At 45.5% G+C, this 10,462-nt stretch overlaps 1 protein-coding gene across 1 annotated transcript; it reads right to left on the reverse strand.

The window, feature by feature from the left end:
• Nucleotides 1–263: 263 nt before the first annotated feature.
• LOC146189223 (uncharacterized) lies at nucleotides 264–9,225 on the reverse strand. The gene is made up of 3 exons (XM_084605207.1): nucleotides 9,064–9,225; nucleotides 4,257–4,418; nucleotides 264–467 (listed from the first exon to the last, which is right to left on the reverse strand). The coding sequence occupies exons 1-3, from the start codon at nucleotides 9,223–9,225 to the stop codon at nucleotides 264–266; spliced, it is 528 nt and encodes a 175-aa protein (XP_084461333.1).
• Nucleotides 9,226–10,462: the final 1,237 nt, after the last annotated feature.

The following is a 10,462-nucleotide window of genomic DNA, read 5'->3' on the forward strand; positions in this document are numbered from 1 at the left end:
GAACCATCAAGGTTAACCAAAGAAACAAAGATTATATTTGTTGAATTTCACGATAGTAAAATTGGTAAGTTTATTTCGCTATGCGCAGGGAAGGATATTGTCCTTATCCAATGCAGTCTGTTTATCCATTTTGAATGACAACTCAGACATCCTGAACTGGGTCAGCACGTTAGCAAACTCCATAATCCAACTCTGAGACTGGCATTCTTGACTACAATGTCTTCAGTGTCTCCAGATCCTAATATCGGGACAGATGAGTGGCTTCACTTGGCTTTGGTGTAATACTGTTGTGGAAAGGCCGGCCCGTATCTCTGCGTCATGGCGCCTGTGACGACATGGAGCAGCTCGTTCTTCTTGAAATGAACCGTGCGGTTCTTGTACGTGAAGCCTGCCTCATGATTGTCGTCTCCAAGGTCATCGAAGACAATGCACCTGTCATCCGGGTAGGCATTCAGCAACTTCTCCATCTGGAAACATACCCGTGCGAAATCCTCTTACTGTTTATCGTCCTACACAATCGTGTCAAGCTCTTTGTTGACATCGTGCTGATGGAAAGATTTTGACACGTTGAGACATTACACGCAGTGGCGTCAGCATATTGCCATGATATAAAAAATTCCCTTTCGCTTGCTGGGGTCTTCCAGCCAAAGACACGATGACTGCTGTGAATCGCCTAGTGCCAGTTATAATGCAGCATTCCCCACACAAGGGTTTCCTCCGAACCGGAGTCTATAATTAACACTACATTATGGCACTTAAATATGCGTATCAAGTGGTACAATTTTTATTGGATTGTATGCGAATGTCGTCTATTAAATACCTCTCGCCTGCGTCAATCAATATCTAGGACAAATAGACAGATAGCTGAATGACAGGCTTTGGAAACATGGGCGGGAGGTCAAGAGCATGCGTGGGAAATGTCTTTCGTCTCACTGCCGTGTTCGTGAATGCATTTCCCCTCTTTGAAATGTTTGGTTTGAAAAGTGCTCGGAAACCGGCTAACACGTGAAGTAATTGAAGCGGAATGAATTGCACCTGTGAAAGATGACTGTGAAAGTAGCCCTTCTTTAGCGCTGTTGCTAAGCGAACTCTCGTGTCTGGCGGCTAAAGCTTTGCGGGTGCATGCTCTGGTGGTACACTGAGCTACGGGGATATACATCCGACCTTCATTTCTGAAATTAACAGTTGTTGGAAGTTAGCGCTGTGCTTATTTTTTTTGCTCTACGTTTTTTTAATTGAAGTTTGATAAGGCTATATGGGAATGACGAATTAAAAACCTAAATTCGGTTCATTATTTCTTCGAAACACGCCAACTGAAATTGGCTGACAGCCGACCGTCGGGAAATGACTGGGCAGAGCTCGACAACCGGCATTCTCAGCCAGCAAACGGAGGCCTAAGGTATGACGCAGAGTGGCTGCCAATTACACTGGTTAAGAGTTGGCCAAAGACTTTCAACCAAAAATCGGCAAACAGAAGGAAATTAGTCGGCACACAATGCTTGGCAGCCAAACATGGCCCAAATTAGGGCCGTAGTTGACTGCACACAATGCTGGCCAGTTACTTTGAGTCAGCCGCAAGCCACGTGCTATAGGTGAACTTAAAGGTAACAAAGTCGAAAAGCCTATCAATTGCACTAGAAAACAGATAATCTATTGAATCCTGCTGCTTTCTGGAAATCAGGTGCATGCAGTGTAAACGAACGTATGAATAGGCGTCGGAATGGCGCCTTCTTGGGAATTAGCATATTTATGGGAGTGATTGTGCACAATTTTCGCACACGGGCGAAAGAGCGGACATTTTAAATAGAAATATGTAGCAACATGCCCTCATTCTTTTCCATTTTCATTATTTATCATTATTTCCAATGACTGAAATATCTTCCCTCGCCCTGAAAAGGTCACTGGCTCAAAAATGAAGGCATCGTGCGGGTGGCATATAAGCTCGCAGAAAGTTGCTGTTATATATGTGTGCGCAGCGCGATGCGACTGCGGTTTGGTAGCTTCGTTAATGCAGCGTTTCTGTACAACTGACATGTTGGACTTAGCCGCCGTGGAACTCTATTAAATACCGAACTGAACAAACGCATTGGCTTTATGTTGGTTCAATGTCGAAAGACAATGTGGAATAGCTTGGCCCCAACTAAGTCGACAAAGTTGAGCTGAGATTGGGATTGGGTTTTGGCTTAGCTTACAGAGGCCGACCTTTGTTTTGCCGACATACGGCCAAGGCCGGAGGCCAGCCTTGAACTGTTCACACCCAACCAAAGCAAGAAGTTACCCGAATAGTTTAAAATGTTAGTCTGTAACATTTCCTGGATGTTCCTAATGGCACGTTTTGATCACCAGACAATGTTCACTTCCAGGGAACAGCTTGGAATTCTTTGCCTAAATGTCACTATAATACTTTTAATCACAGTAGCAACATCAAGGCAATGTTACAAACTGACACTTGAAACTATTCATGCAACGTCAACGTTTTTCTTCGCTTAGGCGCGGACAGTGTCAGCAAGGCTGGCCTTCGGCCTTGGTCCTATGTCGGCCAGTGAAGGCCGGCCGGTGTGGGGCCAGTAACCAATCCCAAACTCGGCTTAGCCTTGTTGACCTAGCTTTGACCAAGGTCGAATAGAGTGCCTGCCGACGTTTGGCCAGCATATAATCTTGGCCGTTTTATCAGTTGGGACCTAGCAGGGCAAACCATTGTTTGTATAGCTTTAGATGTTGAAATTTTGGGCAACGTTTTGCTTTCCTTGGATGAACAGCGTCTGCAAGGTTGGCAGCTGACCTTGGCCCTATGTCGCCAGCCGTAGGTTGGCCACTGTAAGGCCAATATCAATTATCAATTCCAACCTCGGCCTAACCCTGTCAGCCTAGCTTCGGCGGACGAGTTTCGTCTCTCGCGACAAGAAGGGTTCGAGCAAAGACGGCGACGGCGTCTTGATTCAGTCATGGTCGTGCACAATTCTCCGTACCCAGTCCGTTATAAGTCGGTGACGAAGACAACATCCCTATAGGACCAGTATTTGTCATCAACTGCAGATTTGCAAAGCGTTACTGTTAGTTGCGTGCTAAAAAGTAAAAACAAGTGGCACCGCTTGGTTTTATGGTTTGGTTTAGTTTGTGGGGTTGAACGTCCCAAAGCGACTCAGGCTATGAGAGACGCCGTAGTGGAGGACTCCGGAAATTTCGACCACCTGCGGTTCTTTAACGTGCATTGACATCGCACAGCACACGGGCGCTTTGCTTTTCGCCTCCATCGAAAAGCTGCCGCCGAGGCCGGGATTCGATCCCGCATCCTTGGGAACAGTAGTCGAGCGCCGTAACCAAAAGAAGCCCGTTGATCACAATATAATAATAATAATAATAGTTTCCATCTCTGGGATGAGGGGGGAAGTGGCAAAAACGACGCTTCTGTATATGTCGCAAACTCGGAATAATAATAATAATAATAATAATAATAATAATAATAATAATAATAATAATAATAATAATAATAATAATAATAATAATAATAATAATAATAATAGTAATAATAATAATAATAATAATAATAATAATAATAATAATAATAATAATTGGTTCACAGGAAGAGAAAGGCGCAGAATTTGTCCCACGCGCTGTGGACACCTGAACAGCGTCGTAAGAGAAGGGAGGAAAGTGGGCAGGGCGTGTATTCTGAGTTCGTGTCAGATGTGCCGTTTTCTCCCTCACTACTTGCCTACTAATTGGTGGAAACATCGGAATCAGATATCAGTTTGCAATCTCTTCCGGTTCCGTCGTTTCCATCTCTGGGATGAGGGAGGAAGTGGCAAAAACGACGCTTCTGTATATGTCGCAAACTCGGAATACGGATGCAGTAATCGATTACAGAAAAAAATATCTGAATTACGTTGGTCGTAACAGTTTGCAACGAAGTAATCAATAATTAACAAAATTAAAAGAGAAAAGTTTATTGATTACAAGCAATCAATTACTGGTAAAGCCTTGTGTACCATGAAACTCCCACGCCATGAAACATCCTCTTCACAGTCTGAATAAAACACTCGTCAGTTTTTCTGGGGTGAGGCCTATTTTTGAGACGGTGCCAGCCACTTGACACCTCCCCTTGGCGCCGAACATTCACATATTGTTTGACATGTAATACTACTGCATCATACCAGCGATCGCACACATTGATCGAATTTTATATGCTACTTGAGAGTGAAAGTGACGTCACTGTACAATGATATAATTCAGAATGAAGCGCCGGAAGTGCGTACCTTATATCTCATCGTAGTGGCGTCGTCGTAAGCGAAGAACCCAGACAGCACTCCCCTGTTGAAACCTTTCCAGAAGTGTGTGTACGTCGTGTTGTCGAATTCGTAGTTGAATTTATTGTCCTCCACCGGATAAATATTCTTCCCCGGGACGAGCGTGGTAAACTGGTTACACGCCATAGTAGACAGCGAAGGAGAAAGAAGAAACACACAAATCGTGCAAATTGCGAGGAGTCTATCTCAAGCGCATATGGATACGGAAGAAAAGAAGGCAATATAAATTAAGACGATTGTGGCATGTCAGCCGCAAAAGATTAATTCATTGGAATGCTGAGGGAAGATCATTTATAAGTATGGAATAATACTTCTTGGTCACTATAGAATAAAACTGGGTAGTTCAGGCCCAAAAAGAAACATGTTGACCGCTGAGCAATTACCAGCGGTGTGTTTCATATCTTTTTTTATCATGTCTCACTTATAGTAGCTCTGTTTCCAGTCGAAGTAGACAGCAATGGGGCAATAAGCGAAACTTGGTTTGTCCTGACTGTAGGGAGCGTAGCGATGCAGCTGAACTTTGTAAGCCAAGCGCTCTTGAATCTGCGACTATCGGTTTTTCTCTATCTCCGTTGAAGGAGATTGGGCTAAATCTAAGCCACCGTCGTTGTGTGTCTAAGTGCTCGCGCGCACGCAAAAAAAAAAAGAAGAGAAAATCAACGACTTTCTGCCTCCCGTAGCGTCAGGTTCTTTTCAGATATGAATTATTGTCAAAATTAAAAGAAATAAGAGGACCTTAAGCTTCCCTTTAAGATTAGAGAGAACATCAGCTTTAACAGTGCCTTGGCACTGCATAATTTTTTTAATTGTTCTTGTTTCAATTAATAAAAATTTTAAAATTACTATTACTTAACAATAGCCCCTATAACAAACAGCCCCCTCCCCCCGCAGCGCGGTGGCTTAGTGGTTAGGGCGCTAACTAATGAACACAAGGACTAAGGATCAAACTTCGGTCACGGCGGCCGCTTTTCGATGGAGGCGACAAGCAAGGCACCCGTGTACTGTGCGATGTCAGTGCACGTTAAGGAACTCCTGGTGGTTAAAAATTCTGGCGTTCTCCACTCTTTTCTACCTCCAAGCCTGAGTCGGATTGAGATGTTGAACCCTCTAAACCAAAACCACATCAACCATCTCAAACACACCTGAGTGAGCAATCATATGAACAACACAGCGGTCACTATAGGTGCCCATGCATATCCCCGGCATGCCGAGTATTAACGACCCTAAGCCCTACATGCGGACATACAAGGGTTAGACGGTTTGAAGGATTTTGGTACCGAAGGGTGGTGGCAGCTATTCGACAACCGGGAAGGAGTGCCTCGCGATTATTTGGGCCTTATCTGAATTCCGCACTACTTAAACTGTAAGTCATTCATGGTGGGACGCGACTACCAATCGCCATGGTGGAATACAAACTTGAAAGATCTCTTGGGCCGCCTTTATTGCGGATGCTTGCTGCTCCAGGATTTCAATATCACTACCGTCTTCAAAGTAGGGCGCAACCATATCGATGCAGACTGCCTATCACGAGTCTCATTTGATACGCCGTTTGAAGGCGATGACGAGGACACCGCATTATAAACACCAGATATTTTGGAACAGCTGGTCACCTCGATTTTAATCGTACCCTATGCGCCGATATGCAGACTGATACTACGGCCCAACCTGTGCACCGATGTCACGAACTACCCGCCGGAAACGCCATAAAAAACTGCGTGGATTTCTGCTGATAGTTCAAACATTTTTGACACCTTTCCCGCCGGTCGGAATAGACATACTTGGCCCTTTCTCAACGTCGACATGGAGAAACAAGCGGATCATTGCGGCATCCGACTAGAGCCGCTAAGCCTGACCCAAAGCTCTGCCAAGTAGAACTGTATGCTACTGAAGCCGCAACAATTATCGAATACGTCCTCTTGCGTCACGGTGCCACCAAAGTTGTCATTACTGATGGGGGTACAACATTTACGGCCCAGCTTATCTTAACCGTTATGACAACAGGGACCAACGGCGAATAACCTCACAACATCCGCGGAAAAACGTCCTCACCGAGGGTATGAACAAAAGTTGCGGAAACCGCTTAAGGATTCTTAAGTGCTGCGAATCCGAAAGTAATAATGTCTTATCCTAATGTTTCTTCACTTTTTCATCTTTTTAAAGCGATAGCGGTGAATTCCTTGTTCCCCAGAAAATGCGGCGATGGCATTGTGAACAAAAATCATGGGCGTGGCTCTGGCAGGTGCTCTTGGCAGGTGGCCGTACACTGACTGGTCGTCGTGCTGCGTGACGTCACAAGACTACGTATGACTTTGTTGACAGGCATTTTAAACTCGCGTGTCACCTTTCAGATGGGAGGGTGGTATCCATAATGCAGCCTCCCAGGACCCTTGCCGGATTTCAAACGTACGACTCTTAAGCTGCGAGGCAGACATGCTACGGGCAACGCCACGCAAGACACGCTTGTACGGCTTGTTAACAAGCGGGAGTTGAGGTTTTTCACAAAATGTATATAATTACTGTATGCCAATGAATATATGTATACAAAGAGAGGCCGAGAGGCCGCTATCGCTCATACCCTAGGGTGGAGCTCAAATTTTTTATTAACTTTTAATTGCTGTTCGGTAGTCGCCCCATACTGACACATTTTCACCGCCTGCTGCCACCTCAGCACAGAGTAGGTGCGAAATAGCATGACGCAAGCCAATTTTGTCTACCACATTGTCTGCGTCAAAAACCTATCAGAACTCGGTACACGAGCGCTGGTATCGAGAGAACCACTCTTCTGAGATCTCGGCCGTCCTACAGAATAATGCTCAACACATCGTGTCTGACTCTTCGCGACACTCCCGTTCATAGATTGGCCGTTACCGCGCGCCACCATTCGTGATACCAGGCCAGGTGGCAAAGTAGGGCGCGGTATCTTCTAAATGTTAGAGAAAAAGTGTGAGAGAGAAGACAGATGGTGGGAAGTGACGGGTGTGCATGACACCTTTTGGCGAGAGCAGAGGAATGGTTAGAAATGGACAAACCGAACGTAGCTAGGACAGAATGAGGAGGGTGGCTAGCGTGGAAGGAGGATGCTATGGCGGGGGACGCGGAATGCAAACAACTTTCGCAAAAAATATTCGGTGTGCCGGTAAACTTACCTCCACTATTCTATATAATGCGACATTCTTTTTGCTAGAGTCGGATACAACTAAAAAAAAAAGCGGAACATGCCCATCGGACCAGACTCTTCTGCCAATGGTGTCGACTGATCTGCCACACCCTGCCTTGGCCGCTAGCAGGTCATGGAAGATTTTGTCACGAGAATTGGTCGATGGCAATGGCTACGGGGCGATATTTTGAGTGGTAAATTCACTTTTTTCTTGAGTTGTAGTAAACTATAGATATGTTTTTGTTGTGGTGCTTTGTGAAATATTTCCAACAGGACATACCGGGTTCCGTAGTGAATAAAGTTATCACGATAAAATAAAAAAAAAGGGAGTTCAAAGAGTTCGGTCATTGCCCAGGGTGTAAATCATCGTTGCGACGCCACTGCAACTGATCTGAAAGCTTTCACACATCACATTGCTCCGTCGCGCTACATGGCTCATAATATTTGGCCAAGAATTGAGCGGCAATGCACTTATATGCTCATATATGCCTGTTGGGACAAATGCATCTTCCATCGCTATTCCGAGACGACCTTGTCGATTATCTACGCAGTTATTATCTGTGCTACACGTGGTAGCGCTGAGGAGGCGGAATGAGTAGGAACGAGGGTCCTCACCATGAAGTAAAAACAGCTCAGTAACCGGCGCTTCATCTGAGAACTTTATGGAAAATAAATTTTAACTAATCCGAACTCTTCAGAACTGCAGCGGCCTAGCAGTTATCGAAATAGCACAAAACTTAAGCAGCCTTATAGAGGTATGTGCACTTAGTTTACCTTTTCCTTGTTTTAGTCGCTGTCATTAATAATTTTCCAATTCATAAATAAATGTGCACTCTGAAAATGAGAAAACTGAGTACACCAGGCCCGAATATTACGTATATGCTTCCCGCTATGAACGGAAACAGTCTGCGCCATAATTTATTGTTGCACAATCCTATACGATAAGCACACCTTTTCTCATTTTCGAACTCCATTTGGCCAGAGTATCTAGCCGCAATATTCTAATTCTCAGGCAGTATACACCATAGGCCCAATATTGGGAGTGTGGTGGGAAAATCTGACCCAAGTTAGGGCCAGTATATTGCCAAAACACTGTAATCACAGTGCTGATGGATCGTGCATCTTGGCTTCATAGAGGGAGAGTGAGAACGTTTATTGATTCACCCTAGTCAATATCGCCGGTTCAAGACGATAAGTTGGGGCTTATGTTGCGTGATACATGGGGGATTTGGGCAACAAGCTGTGCCCAGGATCTCAGGATCAAGGTCACCAGCCAACAAAGAGTTGTGGAGCCTAAGTCAGATCATGACCAGCTATAATGGTTAGTCACTACAGAGAATACATTGGCGCAGATTGGAACCGGTCGGGTTCGAGAACGGGTTATAACCACGGCCGGACTGAAGACGCTGTGGTGCGCATGAAAAGGCGTGCCGCCGCCGCTTGAGTCTGGCCGTGACTATAAATAGGATTAAGTAGGGGTATTTATCGGATATTCGATAGCGCGGCTAACAGCTTCACTATTATTGTTAAACCAATGCCGTTTGAGATCCAGAATGAGATGCCGAGAGAACGAGTAGTCGGAAGAGTTGGGCTGCTTACCCTCAATCTGGTGTAGCGTTGGACAGAATCTAGGCTTCCCTCCACCGGCTTCTTGAAGTCGACGCTGCCCGGGCTCTTGACATAGTTTATTGACGAGGTGACGGAGAAGCAGAGCTTACTGCGGTTGAGCACAACCTTCCATTGAGGGAACTCCTGCAGCATGCCCAGCTGCAAAGTGGGGAGACCATATAGAAAGGTGGAACCAGGTTCCAAAGGTGTGGATGGCCCCACTCCACAGTACAACGAAAATTTCGTCATCAATTGCACGGAGTCCACTTCACACCTCTAGTTTTGAGTATAAAATGTTGTGGGTTGTTCCAACTTTAGAAAAATTTAGGTTAAACTCCACAAGAAACACGCTTCTGAGGTCTGTGTAGGTGGGTCTGTCATGTATACCCCCATCAAAAACTCAAGTTAATTAGCGGGGCTCCTTCGCACAGGTGGCTTAAAAATGGGGAAATCTGAACAAGATGTTAGGCTTTTGAGGGATTACGGTAGTCGAGGATTCAAACGAGGCACGCTGCAGCAGACCCGTTGGGCTGTATATTTTTGACGGAGACTGTACGTGATAAGGCTGAATGATTAGGCAAATTATGAACTACAGTTGACTAAACCAGCTTTTAATGCGCTAGGACTAGAACCCCCTCACTTTTGAGAACGTCTGTTTGTCTGAATTTATGTTCCGGCCTGAAGCGACTGTAAACTCGGGTGGCACTTTTGAGATGAGAATCAAAGCCATTGGACGATAAGAACCCGAGTCATACAGACTTCTAGGCGTGGAATTGGAGGATTTGACTCTAATATCATGAAACAAAGGTGTCTTCTTCATTGCCACTGTCTCTACTACCATCGCCACCGGTAAGTGACAAATGAAAAGGCCGGAAACTGATTTGTCGACCATGCCATACGGCGTGGCCGAATAGTCAAGAGTTGGTAACCTGGGCAGTGCTTTTGAGAAGGAACTGGAACCCATTGAGATGCTTCGACTCGGACACTCTCGGGCAATGCAGGCCGGCAGTCCGTGAGGCTAAGTCCGTAACACCAGCCAGTCATGAAATTCCGCGTGACGGCATGTTGGTTTTGCTTATCAAAACAGAACCAGAATGACACGCCGGCGACTACTGTTAAAAACACTTCCTCATAGCTCCACCCCAGCTGATCGGATGCTAATTTCTGCCCTGCTGAAAGAAAAATGGAGACGTCAGGGAATCGGCACAAACGCGACGTGCTCACTCGCACTTGCGGCATGCCGGCTGCGACAAGTTTTTTCATACGCCACGCGAAGGTAGACTGTACTGCGTACTGCGAGAGGTTTACTAGTACATAATATACTATTGGGCATGCAAATCAAAGCGAGAAATTCACAGCAGCAATAATTTTGTATACCAAGGTGCCATTG

The sequence above is a fragment of the Amblyomma maculatum genome, chromosome 5, assembly GCF_055883805.1.
Source record: "Amblyomma maculatum isolate TAMU_Amacu chromosome 5, ASM5588380v1, whole genome shotgun sequence".
Taxonomy (NCBI): Eukaryota; Metazoa; Arthropoda; class Arachnida; order Ixodida; family Ixodidae; genus Amblyomma; species Amblyomma maculatum.